Source organism: Centroberyx gerrardi, chromosome 18 (genome assembly GCF_048128805.1).
Source record: "Centroberyx gerrardi isolate f3 chromosome 18, fCenGer3.hap1.cur.20231027, whole genome shotgun sequence".
In the NCBI taxonomy this organism is placed as follows: domain Eukaryota; kingdom Metazoa; phylum Chordata; class Actinopteri; order Beryciformes; family Berycidae; genus Centroberyx; species Centroberyx gerrardi.
The window spans coordinates 14224795-14243218 of NC_136014.1; the positions used below are offsets into that span (position 1 = coordinate 14224795).

Consider the following 18424-nt stretch of genomic DNA (forward strand, 5'->3'; position numbering starts at 1 on the left):
CGGTAGCTGCAAGCTTACTGCTACATAGTCTGAGGTTCAAAGTTGTTGTTTTTTTCTCTTATCCCACACTTGAAAATATACTGAGCCAATTTAGGTTGGATGAAGATATCGCTGTACACTACTCCAAGTTTCCTATCCCTCATTAAATTGATGGTGCATTGTCAGCCCCTGTGCACTTCAATGGCATTATACACACTGTTGGTTTCCTCTCTGTTAAGGCAATTCATCTCTCTCTCCCGAGCCACCAGATAGAAAAGGCATTTCAATACCAGTACAAATGTCTTTTTTTTTTTTTAGATTTTCTTCTTTGAGTTTTTGCTAACCATTACTCACTAAAGAGGAGGTCCATCGCTTTGGCCAACTGACAAGCTTAGTCCTCTCTGTGCCCCCGGCCTACTGCATATTTGGAGAAACGGAGGCTGTTTTTTAGGTATTAGGTAGGTTTTAGGTAGTAATTTCAGGCACAGCTGTCTCACCCTGGTATTGTATTTGCATCTGCCACCTGTAGGTGTCAGCAAAGTCAAGCAAAAATGTTGAATGACACTGAAGAAGAAGAAAGGTCACATTGCGCAGGCGTAAACCACGTACACCGATCGGAGCTGTTTTGGCTGAATGCTAGCTGGTTAGCTGACGGTCTGTCAAGTCATACACATTGGGCTTGATAGGGAAAGCATAGCGGTGGAGAAGAAGGGAGACCCAAGCGCCGCTACGAAATGGCCGGGCAACAGTTCCAGTACGATGACAGCGGCAATACATTTTTCTATTTCCTAACGTCCTTCGTCGGACTTATTGTGATCCCAGCCACATATTACCTCTGGCCCCGAGATCAGAATGCTGGTAAGGCCCAATGTCTGGTTTAGTGCTAGCTAACTAACGCCAGCTAATCTAACGTGAACTGTTTAGCTAGCATCTTGGCTAGTAGTAAACACTCACCAGTTGGCAGTGTGCGAATCTTAGCTGGCTAGCTTGCTAACTAAATAACGTTAGTGAAGGTTCTATAACCTAACCAACATGTTCATGTTAGCTGCTAGCTACATAGATGATGTTCACGACTCTTTCGCTGTTTAGAGCTACCTAAACTCAAGTCAGTCAGTGTTACTTTCCAAGCGTTACTAATTAACAAATATCATTAGCTATCTAGTAATCTATGTTACCTAACCTACTTCATTCGGCCAACACTTCGCTAAGCGCTAGCTACAACGCTCAGCACCAAAAGCCAACGTCACCCACGGTGGCTCAGAATGCTCCCCTTGTGCTTTTATTGACCTTATCCTGATGCAACTAATCTGTTTTGTCAACAGCAAGCCATATCTAACTTGCGTGATAAGACGTTCGTTAGCTACTTTAAATGTTGATAGTCCCCATGGTTGACTTCTTAGGGATATTGAAGTTGGCTGTAGAGTACATGATTGACACAGTATGAGAATTGTGAAGCATCATCAAAGGGGACGGTGAATTTCCTCCAGTGTAAAAGCCTTAGAGGTCTTTTGAGGAAGCTTGCACCAGATCCTACAACATCTTGCCAGGTAGCCAAATGTTCTTTGTAAAGTGAAGGAGGTGCACAATGACACATCTTTAAAAAGATGGCTTAACCAATTATATAAGAAGAGTATTGCTCGATACTGGCCCAGTGTGACTGTGGATGCTTGGTCCAAGACTGTCCATTGTTAACTATGTACTGCCCTAATCTTATGGCAATACCTCTAGCCTGAGCATCAGATATTGACACATAGCCATGTGCTATTTTCTTTAATATTAGAATGTGAATTTTGTGTTTTTTGACACTGTTTTGCGAGGAAGAAAATAGTATGCAAAGAGCATAGTGTAACACTGTGACTTTGTGTATGCTCTTTTTGTGTTTGAGTATGTGCTGTGTGTGTGTACTTGTACTCATACATGCATGTGTGATGGCATGTAGCTTGTAGCATAGCAGGTGTGTGAGACCCCTAACCATCTCTCTCTCTATCTCTGTCTCTCTCTCTCTTTTCCCCCTCTCCCCCAGAACAACTGCGTCTGAAGAGCCAGCGGAGGGTCCATGGCAGGTGTCTGTGGTACCGGCTCAGGCTGATGAAGTCACAGCAGAGCATCGTCCCAACACTAAAGTGAGTCCCCCTCCTGAATAAGAACAAGATTTTTCAAACACATAGCATGCAAAATGAATTTGACTAGGTGTTGTGTTTTCTTTATGGTGAAAATAAATGTGAGGTACCCAAATCTACACATGATGCATAAGTGATGGGCTTTCACATGTGCTCCTTGTGTACTGTCACTTATACCTGACAATCAATTAAGAGTTATTTGATACTTTATTGATCCCCACAGGGAAATAGTATTTCCGTTTGCCCCTCTCCACAGAGAGGTCAGAGGTCAGCTACAGAACAGTGTCCACACAGCTGTAAGGATTCAGTGTCTTGCTCAAGGACAAATCAGCAGCGAATGCTTGCTGACATGGAGCTTGAAAGTGGGTGATCCGCTTTAAGGATGGCCTCTCTAACTACTAGGCCACCCTGCGCCCCAAATTATCCCACAGCATCCATACCCTGCAACTTCTCTGAGAGAGGCTCATTCTCACTCAAAATTTACCTGAAACAACTTGAGTTGATGATATCCCTGGATCATTCACTGCCCATTGGTGGCTATGTGGCTATGGAACTGTGCTATGTACTACACCTAAACTAATTAGCACAGCTTCAGTTGGATGAGGCTCATAGCGCCGCGTTGACACATGATTGGCAATCACCCGCTTGGAGGTATTATGATGGGTTCCAGCACTTTGTTCAGCGGCTGTTTGCTCCCTTCCACTTTGTTGCCAGCTGTCACTTCACCTCTGTTGTTTGGATGTCAGTTTGCTGAGCTGCTTGCGTTGGGAATGCGCTGTCACCCCCCCAGCACTGAGCTCATTGGGAGCTGCTCTACTGATATCTCACTGCTTCACCCCATGTATTTCCAATTGGACAGGGATATGCTCACTGTGGTGTCAAGATTAGGCATGGGGCACACTGTCCATGGTGTAGGCATACTCTAGCTATGCATATGTGGAACTGCCTGTTTTGGTTGATTTTCCGTGCAAGTCTTCCATTTTGCTGTTTTCGTGTATAAACCTCTCAGTAGCTTGTGCTGTTCGTCTAAACATTGTCCAGCACTGTTAACATTTCTTTTAACGTGACCCAGTTATCTCAACATTGTTTATTCACTCTGTGTGCGTGTGTAATGGAAGGTCTGCTGTTGGAGTGCTGTGAACTCACTCTGCTTCTCTCCCTCCTTTTACACTTGCCCTCCCATAGCGCCCCTCACTCACTTGCCTCCTTGTCACAGCTTTGCTGTCTCACTATCTCTTCCTTGTTCCATCTCTGCTTCCCCAGCTGTTTGTCTTCATTCTTCCACTCCTGTTCCCTCCTTCCTGCATTTCTAGACAGACACTAGGACTGTGCTACATCCCATGTTTTGCTCTCAAAACTCATGAATCCTTTATTTATATGGTGAGGCCACTTGTAATTGAAGCTACCGGAAGCATAAAACATGGTTATTAAGAGGAATGAATCAGCATTACTGTGCCACATTGCATTTCTTCCCTTGTTATAGGAAATTATAGGAACGCATCAAGTATTTCTCTGGTTCAGCCACTCAGACAACTCAGGCTAGTGAGTGGTTGTCATGGCAACAGATGCTGCAGAGTAGGCCATAGGGTTTTGCCATTGTCATGGAAACATGAAGTCCAACTTGCATGCACCAATACAAAATAACAACAACAATGTCACAAACCTGTCTTGCCCCTCTACTTATATGCAATGGTTTAAGCTTAGCTTGCAGTTGTCTCCTACAGGATAATGATTGTAGCCTAAAATGCTGAAAGTTAGTTTGTATTGCAGGATTGGAAAAATTGCAAAAATTATAATAATTACAAACTGTAGTACCCTTTGATTGTGATCGTGAAATACCTGTTCATCCGAAAATGTCTCACAGAGATAAGATAGGCCTAATTAGATGATGTCTCCAGACAACACGGAAGTATTGCAGTTGCATGTGTGTGACTTTTTTTTTTTCTTGTTTGTGTGTTGACATTTGCAGAAAAGCGGCCTTGTTATTTGGGTGGGCTGTGTTCCTGCTGCTAGCCTACAAGGTGTCTAAGCTAGATAGGGAGTACCAGGAGTACAATCCCTATGAAGTCCTCAACTTAGATCCGGTAAACACACACACTTACACACACAAAACACACAGTCTGCTGTATTCTTCATTAAGTTAGACTTGACCAGAGGTATGTGGTGTGATATGGAGTTTCTGTAATTTATATTTCTGTGTCCAGGGTGCATCGCTGTCAGAAATCAAGAAGCAATACCGCGTGCTGTCGCTCAAATTCCACCCTGACAAAGGTGGAGACGAGGCCACGTTCATGAGGATTGCCAAAGCCTATGCTGCGTAAGTGTCATTCCAGTTTAACCTTTACAATCCAACTACAGCCGAACAACATGTGCATTCTGGTTGATTGCCATCTGTGCCATTCATTCACTTCCTGCTTACCTGCCTTTTTCCCACAGTCTGACCAATGAACAGTCGCGACAGAACTGGGAAATGTACGGCAACCCGGATGGTCCAGGAGGTGAGTTAAGAAAACCCTGGGCCAAATAACACAATCCATTTCTACCATTTGGCCCACTGCCTCATTTATCTCCTTCTCTTGCTCTCTAGCAACCAGCTTTGGTATTGCCCTGCCCGCCTGGATTGTGGACCAGAAGAACTCTATGCTGGTATATTTTTATTGATTATTTCATTGTTGATTTCATTGATTAATCTACTTTGATTTGATTTATATTTATTGTATTTAGCTAGTTTTGAGTCACTGTGACTAGTAACCCGTTCTTCAAGGGTGGCCTGGCCAAAAGCATGCTGTTTAGTGCAAGGCTTCTCAAACCTTTTCTGTCTAAGACTCAAATTTTATAGTGTGTCACCCTAGGTTATAGTTTTGTAGGTCTCATCTACGATTTGATAGGGACTGACAGTCTCTTTTGTCTCTTTAGGTGCTGTTGGTGTATGGACTAGCCTTCATGGTCATCCTTCCTGTTGTTGTGGTAAGTCTTGACAATGACATGAGATAAGATTCTGTGCAATAAAGCTTGTCCAAAAGTTCCTTCTGTTCGTTTTCTATTATACCCCTGATTTCTGACTCCTCTGTCTTTTCCTTCCATCCCTCTTTTGCTGCCTTGTCTCTTAGGGCACATGGTGGTACCGCTCCATCCGCTACAGTGGAGACCAGATCCTCATCAACACCACCCAGCTCTTCATGCACTTCATGTACAAGACGCCCAACATGAACATGAAGCGTAAGTCTCCCTTCCCACACTGCAGTGTCACTCACAATGTACAACAACCAAATTTTGCCCCAGTTAAGCCATGTCAAACAACAAACTTGAAATAGCCATACCATAGACTTCATGTGGTTGTTATGGTTTGGGTTGTGCGATAGTGTACATCCTTCTATCACAGAGAGACGGGACAGACACACACACACACAAGATTTTGGATGTGCAAGGAATTGCAATTTTATATTTTAAACTCTAGTGTTCGTCCTCGCAGTCAAGAACAAGTATCAAATTTGAAATCAACTTGAGCATAATTTTGGTTCCTGCATGTGCTTTCCCATTTCAGGTAATTTCCTGTGGGAAAAGAAAGTTGCCATGGCTGACTAACTTTAATACCTGAATAAATACCACACACACATAATGTTTTCTATTTGCCATTTCTATTTAATATGCAAGAGTAAATAAACTTGATTCAATTTGAATGCATTGCATTGCAAGTCAAATTCGTATCAGCTTACCTGTTGGCTAATGAAGTATACCGGTAAATACAGCGAGGAAGTGCAAAGTCATGGTTTGCAATGGCACGAAAGAAATAATTTGAGTTTGCCAACTTTCCAGTTACAGACACTAGTAGTTGTACTCATGCTCTACAGTGACCATTTTCAGCTGTTTCTCAATTCGGAAGAAACCATGATCTCACATCTGGTATAATTCTCATAGACTCCCATTCTGATTTACAATGCTAAAATTTTTCCAAATTAAAAAAAACAAAACTATATTGTGTGATTATTATATTATTAAGATTAGATTGATGGAAAAGGTAAACAAGCTTGACTCCCACTTTACGTGTCTTCCTTTCTGTAGTATTGAGCATAGTTTCCCATGTTATGGCCATCAGGTCATCATGGTCCAGTAATTATAAATGACAGATACCTGAGTATTTATGAATCTGTTTCGCGTCTCAAAGTTGTTGGTTGCGGCTTGGTCATATTTTGACTTATAAGTGACCTTTGTGACCTCCAGGGTTAGCCATGGTGCTGACGGCGGCTTTTGAGTTCGACCCTCGCAGCAATAAAGAAGCCACCATACGACCCACAGACAACATTGAAGTGCCACAGGTAGTACTAGTCATCAACATCATGTGCTTGTGTGTCCACATGTGTGCGGTCAACCTCAACGCAGAAGAAACGTGTGCTTGAGTGTGTATGTTTGTATCTGTGTGACTGGAAGAGAGAGAGATCAGGCAGAATTCAAAGGGAAACACAGAAACATCATGTGTAACCTCTCCTCTCCCTCTTGCAGTTGATCCGTGAGTTGGGCAACATCAATGTGAAGAAGAAGGAGCCTCCTTTCTGCTACCCCTACAGTCTGAAGGCCAGGGTCCTAGTACTTGCTCACCTCGCACGCATGGAGGTGTCTGAGGACTTAGAGGAAGGTAGGACACTCACAGTCATATACTCTGTTCACTGTTTCTTCTTAGAAAACCTGGAAAAGACATAGAGTTTGGAAGTTGGTATTGGAAAGGTTATGGAAAGTTTGCATGTTAAACTTTCATCAACACTACAAGCCACTTTGGCCAGTTGATCTAGTATTCATTCATTTTAATTCTCTGACCATGAATGTTATTTGGTAAGAAACATGGGAAGTCAGGAACTAGTGTTGTACAGATTAAGTATGCGCACTGTGTGTGTTCCTTTCCCAGACCAGAGGTTTGTGGTGAGGAAGAGTCCAGCTCTACTCCAGGAGATGGTCAACGTTGGCTGTCAGCTCACCATGATGGCCAACAGCAGAGGAGGTACACACACACACACACACACACACACAGCCGCTATCATAAATAATGTTGGATGCTGACCCAAATTGCATGGTGTGCCAGGGCTGAAAAAGTAGCTCACTGCCTGACTTGAGAAACTATTAACTCTATTTTTTCAGAAATTGGAACTATATATTGTGTTGTTTCATGTCACATTTACTGTGCGCAGGAGTCATCAGTTTTCATAAAATTCTCACTTACAAGCCCAAATCCTCAAGAGAACTTTTTTTTACACACAGATTAAGTTTGCTTTACAGTTTATCAGACAATCATGCTCCAGATTATTTAAGATTACTATGTGCTCCTTTGTGAATATACAACAACAGAGGAAGTTGTGCATCAGTGTTTTCGAATAAAAAACCATGATGTCTGGGCTTGTTATTGAAGTCAAAATTGTATTTGTATGAATACTAATCTATGTGCGTGTCTGTGTGTTGTGCATGCATGTGCCCAGGTTTCCATGCTCCTCGGCTGGTGTCCATAGAGAATTGTATGAAGTTGACCCAGATGATAGTGCAGGGTCTGCAGGAGTCCAAGTCACCACTGCTCCAGCTGCCCCACTTTGAGGAGGAGCACCTCCGCTACTGCATCTCTAAGAAGGTATCTACTGTGTGTGTGTGTGTGTGTGTACATGATTTAGTGTGAGCTGCCCAAAGAGAAGGGGATGAAGAAAGTTTGCTCAGTTGCAGTGATGCGTCATATATCCTACCACCTCTACTTAACTCCCTCTCCTTCTCCTTCTGTTTCCTCCTCTCCTCTCCTCTCCTCTCCTCTCCTCTCCTCTCCTCTCCGCTCCTCTCCTCTCCTCCAGTATAAGGTGCGGAGCCTACAGGACCTGGTGAGTCTTAAGGACTCAGACAGACGCAGCATGCTGCGATTCTTGGGGGAGGAGAAGTACGACGAAGTCATGGCTGTGTTGGGCAGCTTCCCTCACATCACCATGGAAACCAAATTGCAAGGTCAGTCCTGAAACGCATACACACACCCAATACAATGTTGTAGTCCTGCGAGCAACGCCTAAGCATGGCCAATCCAAATCTCAGAAGGAAGGAAGGAAAAGTTGTACTGTTGTGAAAATTTTACTAAAGCCATAAATCTTTGCAGCTTAGCAACTCCCATAATCCTCTTTCATATACAGTTCAATTTTGATGTCGTCACACAATGGGAGAACATTGGGTTTTGATCTATTAGTTTGTGTGGATTGCTGTGATACAGTGATGATCAGCCAGGGAGCCATAGAGCTGAGATCACATTCAAATAAACTCAATTTGGTTCATAAGTCATTACCACAGATGCACTGTGGGGCTGTATAGAATCTGTACTTGTTTATTTGTCATGTGCATGTATTTACAGTTCCTTTCTTTCTCTCCCCCTGTCGTTGTAGTCCTTGATGATGAAGACAGCAATAACATCACAGCAGGGTCTATTGTCACAGTTACTGTCACCTTAACCAGAAAAAGGATGGCGGTAAGTAATGATTGTATTTGGTGAGACTGACTTGAGTTGACATGACACTGAGTTACTAGAAAGCAGCTTTAAGTGGTTTAAATGGATTTGTTTTGTTATTGCCTTGGTCCCACACTTCCATGGATGGCCACTAGAGTGTACTATTGACTGTACTTATGGTTGGAAAATATGAATTAAGTGTATGTGGATTTCCTTGGGGTGTGTGTGTGTGTGTGTGTGTGTGTGTGTAGGAGGTGTTTGAGAAAGAGCAGGAGGCGACACCTTGTCCAGGAGAGGAGGCTGCCAATACAGAGGAAGGAGTACGGATGACCTTCACACAACACATGTCAACTAAGACTCATTTATAAAACACACACACTCTATTTGGATCAGGTTTAGCCACAATTAGAGTAGCCCACCTAATCTTAGAAGACACTCATAACTGTCCTAGGCATTGAAATTGTGCTATATGGCATGCAATAGTCATGGAATTTGATTGGGATAGGCATTATTCAGCAGGAATTGGTTCAAGAAATCAAGTAGTATCTGCCCATCCCTTATGTTGCGTGTTTCTGTGTGTACAGCAAGGAGACTTGAGTAAAACCAAAACCAAAGTGTGGCAGAACAAGAGTAAAGGGGCCAAGAAGACAGCCAAGTCCAAGAAGAAGAAATTAACCAAGAAGAAGGCCACTCCTGCACCCACCAAAGCCAAGCAGGCCAATGGCAACGTGGCAGGAAACGTAAGCATCCAATCAGAGCTGAGCGGCTGCTTGGTATAAACGATTATCATGCCTGAATTACCTTAACCTTATGAACTGCATAGTTTTCATTTCCATGAATCCATATAAAATCTATTTAATTTACGTCCATATCCACCTCTATCAGTTTGTCATCCCATTTAAAAAAAACTACACCATCTGCTTCTTAGCATATCCAGCTTTCTCAGGAATACACTGTTTACATCCTGAATGCCAAATATTTGTGTTGGCGTTGCAGGAAGTGGTAGCGGCAGCGGCGAAGGAGGAAGAGGAGGAGGGCTCGGACAAGGGCAGCGAGTCGGACGAGGGCGAGGCCAACAAGGACTCTCCCAGCGAGAGAGACGAGGAGAGCGACAAACAGAGCGACACAGAGGTGGATGAGATCGCCGGCGACGACGAGGAGGTCAGGCAGCTGTGTGTGTGTGTGTGTGTGTGTGTAACCCTAACCAGGATTAAGCTTGGGCGATATAACGACATCATCATTCAGCATGATATTGGGAGGCCACAATAATACTTGTCACTCTGCCATGATAATACCACGATAAACATGGCAAATATTACTCCAGGCTGAACAGTGTTACAGGACAGTTTTCACTAGACTTAACTTCCACAGCAGCATTTAGTGTTTGTATTTTATTGAGCAAGAGAGAGTGAAATTGCGAGAAAGAAGGGGAGAGAGAGAGAGGGAAAAAAAGAGGGTGGGGGGGTTAATTAGGCTACTTGCTTCAGAAACATGACTTTGACTGAGAGAGGAAGCTGCATTTTATACTAATAAAAAAAATCAAGGAACAAAACCTTTTAAATTGGCAGTGGAATTTCCACCGCTGATGGATCTCGACCGATGCCAAACCCAATCTAGCAGAGTTTGCAAATTTACCCTGATTGAGCTTTTACACAATTATGCAAGACATATGCCTCAGCACACAGTACTGCCATTGTCGGTGGCAAGGTGCAGTAATGTGTGCTGAGGCATATGTCTTGCATAATTGTGTATTAGCTCAATCAGAGTAAAAAAAACGGCATGTTTCCTTTATGCACAGTCTACTGAATTAATCAGGTTGAGATGAAAAACTATGCATAAACGAAGGATCTCACATTTAGCGCACAAGCTGAGTTGGAGATGATTATTCATGCCTTTATATCATCCCGCCTGGACTACTGTAATTCCCTTTTCACCTGCCTCAGTAAGTCATCCCTGGATCGTCTACAAATGGTCCAGAACGCTGCTGCAAGGCTGTTGACCAGGTCCAGCAGGACGTCTCACATCACTCCCATCTTAGCTTCCTTACATTGGCTTCCCATCAAGCTTAGGATTCAATTTAAGGTTCTTGTAATCACATATAGAGCCCTGCATGGTCAGGCACCTGTGTACATCTGCGACTTACTCCATCCCTACATTACCAGCAGGTCACTTAGGTCTTCTGACCAGGGCTTACTGGTCGTCCCTCGCTCCAGACTCAAAACAAAAGATGATGGAGCCTTTGAAATTGTAGCACCTAAACTATGGAACGCTCTTCCACTGGACTTAAGATCTGCGGTCTCTGTTGACACTTTTAAAAAGCAGCTGAAGACTCATCTGTTCAGACTGGCCTTTGTCTAGCCTCTTGTGTCTGTATTTCTGTGTGTTTTTATGTCCTTTGTTTTTATGTTTTATTGTTTCTTACTATTTGATGGTCTTATTTTAACTATTTTACTCCTGTGAAGCACTTTGTGACTTTGTTCTGTGAAAGGTGCTATATAAATAAACTTTACTTACTTACTTACAATAGAAGCCTATTGTTTAAGGGCCATATGTAGTGATTGCAGTAGTCTGTGAGCTTCTTTACAACCGATTCAACTTTTGCCTTTAATACTGTTTATTTGTATGTTCAGCACCAGTTTTTAAGAAGATCTACAGGGGTACATTCTACTTTTCATTGAGAAGCTAGACATCCTCGACTGGACGTGTTTGGCTCAGCCCAGCTAACGTCCAACATCTCCAGTAGATAGAGATGCTTGGATATTTCTATCATGATATATGTGAACTTTTTTTTTTTGCAATGAATGGACAGGAAACACTGCCTGTACCTAACCTAATCCTCCCCCTCTCCGCACCTCCCGGGCAGGAGTGGGAGGCGTTGCAGCAAAGCATCCAGCGGCGAGAGCGGGCCCTGCTCGAGACCAAGTCTAAGGTGACGCACCCGGTCTACAGCCTCTACTTCCCCGAGGAGAAGCAGGAGTGGTGGTGGCTCTACATCGCTGACCGCCGAGAGCAGACCCTCGTCTCCATGCCCTACCACGTCTGCACGCTCAAAGACACAGAAGAGGTGAGGTCGTGCGTGAGGGTGTGCGTGCTTATGGACGGATGAGTGCGTGCGTACACACGTGGGTGTTGGCTGCCACACGGGGTGAATGTGTGCACGTGTTAAAATAGAGGGAGAAGGGGAAGAACCAAATGTGAGAGTGTGCATTGAATATCTACTTTGTCGGAACGGAAGTGTTCAATTTGTGCACTTGTGATGTACGGGATGGTCAAGACCGGGTTAGGTAGTTTGCGTGTGTGTGTGTGTGTTTTAAATTGCTGTGAGGGTATACAGTGGCTTAGAGTATAATCTGTCTGGAGAAGAAAGGTCTCGCTAAGTAAAAGTGTGCATGTTCGCGTTTCTTCTGTTTCCCGTGCACCGCAGCCTCTCAGACATCCTGTTGCTAGGCAACCCTTTGCACTGGTGTCATTATTCCCTTGGAGGAGTGTGTGTATGTGTGTGTGTGTGTGTGTGTTTGTCTTAAGGATTTGCACCTCTGATCCTGGTATTCTACCACACAATAAGGATTGACAGCAAGGTAAAAGCTTAACGAGGCCCGTGTTAAGTCTGCATGACCAGCTGTCCCCGCTCTAAAGGAATGTAATGACAAGAGGTGGCGCAGCCATGCATAAGGGAGGCTGGTCTTCCATAACGGTTCACTGTCTAGTAATCAATTAGTCTGTCACTTTAACAATTGCTGCTGTTGTTTGTGCCTGTGTGATTGCTCATAAACTGTGTGTGTGTGTGATAGACATGTTTTTGGGGCCGGGGGGCGCCGGGGGAGGGGGCTGCTTTCATCAACAAGGCAAGGCAGTAAATTGTTGCTGTGTTCATGGCTCATTCTCCACTCACATGCTGGATAATAATTAGCCTCATTGTGCTGATAATTAGGTGTTTGCCATGTGTAATTGCGCAACATGGTAATCACAGGCTTAGTTAATGCTGGTCTAATATTTACAGTTGGACCCAATCATCATGTGGTCGTTCATTTGTAATTACCTACCGCATCGCGTCCCTCTCTGGCTGCAGCTAGGTAATTGTGCATCATCAGTCACAGTTGATTGGGGGTTTTTTTATGTATGAGTTATTCAGGACTGCTGTTAAGGCTTTCATCCTTTAGGAGTTTGCCTTGTTTTGGTATGTTGTATTGATGTTGCGTTTTCCGTTTTGTTGTCTTCTCTTGTTGTTGTACCTGGAGTTATGAAGCTTCGTCTCTACATGGCGGGAGAGTTGCGACCCCAAAGTTGTTGGAACCTCTCAACAGTTGGCCAATTTATTTTCTGCAGACTTCTGTTTTAATGTCATTTCAGCATTGTCACAGTGGGTTTTCACTGACTGTTTTTTTAAGAGATGTACTTGACAGTGTTCCCAGTGGTGTCCGTTCCTGTGCCATGGAAGAGTCTGCAGGTTTTCATTCCAGCCAAATACTACAGCAGCTGATTTCACTGATGAGCACTTTCAGCCAGAGGGGAGTAACTAAATTAGTGAAATCGGCTGCTGTAGTGTTTGACTGGAATGAAAACCTGCAGACTCTTCCATGGCACAGGGTTGGATGCCACTGGCTTAGAGGGAACATTGCTAGCTAGTACAATCACCAGCAGAGTGAGTTTGGTGGCAGGATGAGGTTTTTTAGATTTTTACAGAAGACACACCTGTCTTTTGCTGGAGTCCATAGCAGGGCCATGTGTACACACACGTTTTACAAAGAACACAAGAACAAAAAAGTCATTTCCAAAGACAGTTGAGTTGTTAAGTTCCCCATTTCTGGAACCATGTGTGCACCCATACTGGCCTAGAATCGACTTTTCTCTCCTGCGCCTTCCCTACTTTGTCTCCCTCTGTACTTTCCCACTGTTTAAATAACAAATAAAAATACTAAAGGCGAGTGGATTGCCCCCTCTCCGGAAGCATGAACTGATGTTAACCGCAACCATCTTGTTTCCTCATGTGGTGGCATAGAAAAGAACTTTTGGGCAACATCGAGCATAATGATCCAGTCAAGGTTGAGCATTGCTGTATGTCCTGCCTAGTGCTGCAACACAATACTCATCACATCAAGCAATCATCTAGTTCAAATCTGCCATCAGACGATATGATTGCTCATGGTCGGAATGCTGAGTGGGTGCTATTGTGATCCTGTTTAACAGTATTGTGTGTGTGTGTGTGTGTGTGTGTGTGTGTGTGTGTGTGTGTGTGTGTGTGTGTGGTATTCCTCAGGTGGAGCTGAAGTTCCCTGCCCCCTCCAAAACAGGCAACTACCAATATTCTGTCATCCTCCGCTCTGACTCCTACCTGGGACTGGACCAGATCAAGCCACTCAAGGTGACAAGAAATCTTTTGTGTGTGTGTGTGTGTGTGTGTGTGTGTGTATGCTCATGTGCGTAGCAGGGCAAGAAAACTTACTTTTCCTGCCACTGGCCAGACTAGTTGGTGCATCCCAGAATCCACTAACCACTTTCAGTATTTCTTCAGCCAAATCGACGTTAATTGTCCTGAAAATAATGGCACTTAACCTGCCAAAGTGGTTGGAACAATAGATGTAACGGCCATAGCCAGAATTTACCAGCAGTTGGCTGATCAATGGTGTTAATTCCCACACGGTGTAGAGAATATGTGGATCTGTTAATACAAAAGCCTATAATTCTAGCACCTGTTTAAGGAGTTAAGCCAGGTTGCAGTACGGGTTCTGCGTTGCTGCCACCTGTCAAGAATCAATAAGTTTTGGCTGCAAAAGCGTAATGGTGCCCTCAATAGCATTTAGAGTGTCTGCAGGTCCTGAAAAAGTCTTAGAATGTCTTAAGTTATATTATCAAACTCAAGGCCTTAAAAGGTCCTGAATACAGTAAATAAAGCATTGTACGTCTTAAATTTAGTTTTAGATGTCTTGAAAATATAGTGTTCTCTGTGTGCGTAGGCTTAGATTCTTAAGGGTCAACAGTTATTTTCATTTTCATGTTTATTTAAAAGCTGCACTTGACAACCTTGTACTTTGGTGGCCTCAAGTGGCAACAGGAGATAACTGAAGTTGATAATTGGACGGATAAAAGGACTTCACTGCCTGGAAATCACGTATCGTGCGTCAGTAAACTGTGCACTCGGACCTAAGTGTCTTCCTCCTAGTGGCCGGTGGAGCTGGAGCTGCTGGAAAACAAATCTTTTTGCAGCAGGTTGAACCATCATCGATGAGCCCAGCTTTCTCTCAATGGAGCGCTCTTTATGGCAGTTTTGTGTTTTGTATTCGCTCTTACGTTTTGATTCTATTCCTATTCTAACAGTCTACAGATCAGCTAATATTGATACATGTTACTTTGTAATGGTCTAAATTGTGGAGCCAGTGTGCCGCTGGAAACTGCAGTGACTAAGTCTATACAGCAGTTTTAAAGGCAAAAAAATCCACACTTAAACACTTCAACACTGTTGAAAAGCAGCTGTTAGTGATGTACCTTGTTCTTCTAGGTCCATGTTGTTATTTAGTGGTGTATTTTTCTTATTCCACTGAATAACTGGCCGCATGTTGACAATGTGACATCACGTCAAGATATTTCCACTGCAGCTACAATGAAATTTAATAGCAAAAAGATTTTCAGCAATCTAAAACATTAAAAGTAAACATCGTATTCCCTCAGAATCAAAGAGCAACGGCTTTCTTTCTTACAATCAAGAGAAATCATAGAGGCAGAGATACCAATTTCTCCACCGACAGGAACCTCAATAGTCAAGTCTCAAGTCAGACTTGACTTGAGACTTGACATTAATGACTTGGACTTTTCTTGGACTTGACTCTGTAATCTACATTTAGACTTGGGACTTGACTTGAGATTTGTGCCTCAAGACTTGATACCGACTTGGGACTCGGAGCAAAGCTGACTCAGTCACACCTCTGGCTAAAATGCGAGTGTCTCTGTTCTTCCTAGCTGGAGGTCCACGAGGCCAAGGCCATGCTGGACAACCACCCCCAGTGGGACATCCCGGACACGGAGGAGGAGGACGAGGAGCAGGAGGACAGCGACGGCATCGAGGAGAGCGAAGACGACGACGAGGACAACGACTGAGCGCGTACACACACACACACACACAAGAAAACGACGCACGCGCACACACTCGGCCCCCATGGACTCACCACCCACCCACTCCTTTACCCCACAACAGCACTCGAGAGCAGCGAACGAGGAAACCGCCAAGCCGTGCCCTCCACACACACACACACAGACACACCATGGAGAATTTATACACACAGAGCCCCCCCACCCCCTCTTCACCTATACAATGACATGGACTGTGACCCCACCCCTCCCTTTTCTACAGAGACCTCTTATAGACTTATTCATTCGCTTTCCGTTGCAAGCGGAAGAGAATTCTGTGAATATTTACCCAGGCCCAAGTGTGTGTGTGTGTGTGTGTGTGTGTGTGCGTGCGTGCGTGCATGTGTGTGTGTCAATATGCGAGCCAGTGTGTGCGCTTGTATATGGGTGTATGTCGTGTGTGTGTTTGTAAGCGTGTGTGTGTTTGTACAGGTATGAAAGATTGGCACACTGTGGACTGGAGGACCTAATTATCTGGGCTCTTTTTTCCTTTTTCTTTTCTTCCGGGGGAGGGGGATGTATAACAACAAATTCCGTTCACAAAATAAACAAAACACATGACCTCCATATGGAAATCATTACATCATTCTTGCTCATAATTTTGAAATCACTCAACACCAATGTTTTCCACACCAATGATATTTTCTATTGTACACTTAACTGCAGCAGTGTAAGCTTTAGCCCGGTTCACTGGGGATCACAACCAAGTCAACCATTGGGAGGTTTGCTCTTTTCAACACAGGGGGGCACAGTTGAGTCTCGTCAGTTTTCATTTTCTGTTGTCACACCAGCCAGTCACTTACTTTTTGTTGAAGGAGATGCAGTAAATCTACCGATAGATACTGATCTCCAGCCAGTTTTACTAATCATGCCTGTTCTGCCCCCTTTGATCCACATTAGTGTATTTTTCTGAAACCAACAATTAAATTGCTGGTTGAAAGCAGGTGGATCTACAAATGAATTATCAACCCAATATAATGGGTGAAAATGACAAAACTTGCAGTGTTTCGTTTTGGTTGTATTATAAGTACTCTTGTTGTTGTCCATACTACATAAGGGTTGTGAGTTTTTCAGTCTTTGAAGGGGTTCAGATGCTGACATGTATACAAACTTCTGATGGCTTTTTCAGAGAAGTGTATTTTCCTTTCTCTTCATCCTTGTTTTTTACAGTTGTAGCACATTCCAGTGTATACTCATTGTCCAAAAAGGCCTTATGAATACAACTGAATACCACAACTTAGACTTTTATAGAGGAAGTCCTTGGGTGCTATGCACCAACGGTTCTTGGGAGAGCAGTTAAATGTTTTTTTTTTTTTTTCTTCCTTTGTCTTTGTAAGAAAATCTACCGTATTTTTGGCCTTCATTTCAGTCGGTTTTAGAGTTAAAATAGTCTCTTCCTAGTAACTGATAGATCCTCAGTCTTAGGACACATACTACTCATCATGCCATGACAGACAAAGCCTCTAATAAGTGTGTAAAGAGAGTGCTTTTGTTTCTCGATCTTCTGACAGAGCAGTCCTATGTGAAACGTGACCGTGGACGGGCTTCGGCGTTGGGACCTTGTGTTGAAGGGGCTGGAGCACTTGAGTATGAAGTCCCTGACAGATACAGCACCCATCCTGACAAGTGTCGCGAACAGAAACCGCCTGTTGGAAGTTACTCGTAGTGTAAGACTAAGCATATTCTGTCCAGCACCTTGGATTAATTTCTTGTTTTTTGGTCATTTAGAGCAGAGCAAACTTAGTTTTATGAATACAACTTTCATGTCATGGAAAGTTTTTCCACCAAATCTCCTGGAGGTTTTTTTTTTTTTTTTTTTTTTTTTTCCTTTGCCTTTCTATCTGGTGAATACAGAGCGGTTTGGGCTAACCCAGAGGATCTCCACCCTTTTAAATTTTGGATTTTGTCTCAGTTAAGTTCTAGTTGTAACAAATGTAACCATAAGTCTTTGTCTTTTTTTTTTTTTGTTCCATTTTAACCTCATTTTTACATCTGTTGATCTCGTATGAGTGGAAAAACAATTCAGAGCTTCCCTGCAGAGCTCTGTGGACTCTCACTGTATGTAGATGACTTGATAATTCTGTTTGGAAAGAAATGACTAATCTTTCACAGTGAATATCCACACTCAAAAGTTAATAGTTTTTATTGCGATATACATTAGTGCGTTATGTGTGGGAGAGAAAGGGTTTGAATATCTGGGTGCATGCTCTCCCAACACCACATCGACACACACGCACCCCCACATGCGCGCACTTCCCTCCTGTAATTGTGTTCAAAGCAGGTGTATGCTAACAGGTAATATTGTACTCCGAGTATTTATCGCTCTGCAATAGAATGTAGCATCAGTGATTTACGCTGTGTGGAAAATAACTGCAGTGAGGTTAAATACAACGCCATCTCTCCCGTGACAGACCTGGTCCAGGCAACTGGCCGGCAGGCCGCTTCAGTTTGGACAAACTACCCAATGACTATCTATCTGCCACTTTTGTTTACAAAGGAACTGTCATTGTAAATGGAAAAAAAATATATTATTTGTATTTAAAATCATTTCAAATAAAAACTTTTAAATGAGATGGTCTCATTTTTTCCACCCAAGTAGGCAAGGTAGGTGAACACAGACAGGCCTAGTACACTGGATGTTGGTGCAAATTTGTTTAGAAAAAATTAATGTTGGGAATATCCTCCATTACACCACCCAAAACAGAAATGATATGGATTTCTGTAAACAGCCAGTCAACCACAAGTT

General features: G+C 43.3%; 1 protein-coding gene across 1 annotated transcript; it reads left to right on the forward strand.

The window, feature by feature from the left end:
• Window positions 1–633: 633 nt before the first annotated feature.
• sec63 (SEC63 homolog, protein translocation regulator) lies at window positions 634–18249 on the forward strand. Its single transcript, XM_071918992.2, has 20 exons — window positions 634–837; window positions 2003–2102; window positions 4069–4183; window positions 4304–4416; window positions 4536–4597; window positions 4687–4745; window positions 5016–5066; window positions 5210–5318; window positions 6321–6415; window positions 6600–6732; window positions 7000–7092; window positions 7565–7710; window positions 7922–8069; window positions 8495–8577; window positions 8808–8876; window positions 9141–9296; window positions 9553–9717; window positions 11420–11620; window positions 13814–13918; window positions 15511–18249. Exons 1-20 carry the CDS (start codon window positions 714–716, stop codon window positions 15646–15648), a joined length of 2265 nt encoding a protein of 754 aa, XP_071775093.1. The 5' UTR covers window positions 634–713; the 3' UTR covers window positions 15649–18249.
• The last annotated feature ends 175 nt before the right edge of the window (window positions 18250–18424 follow it).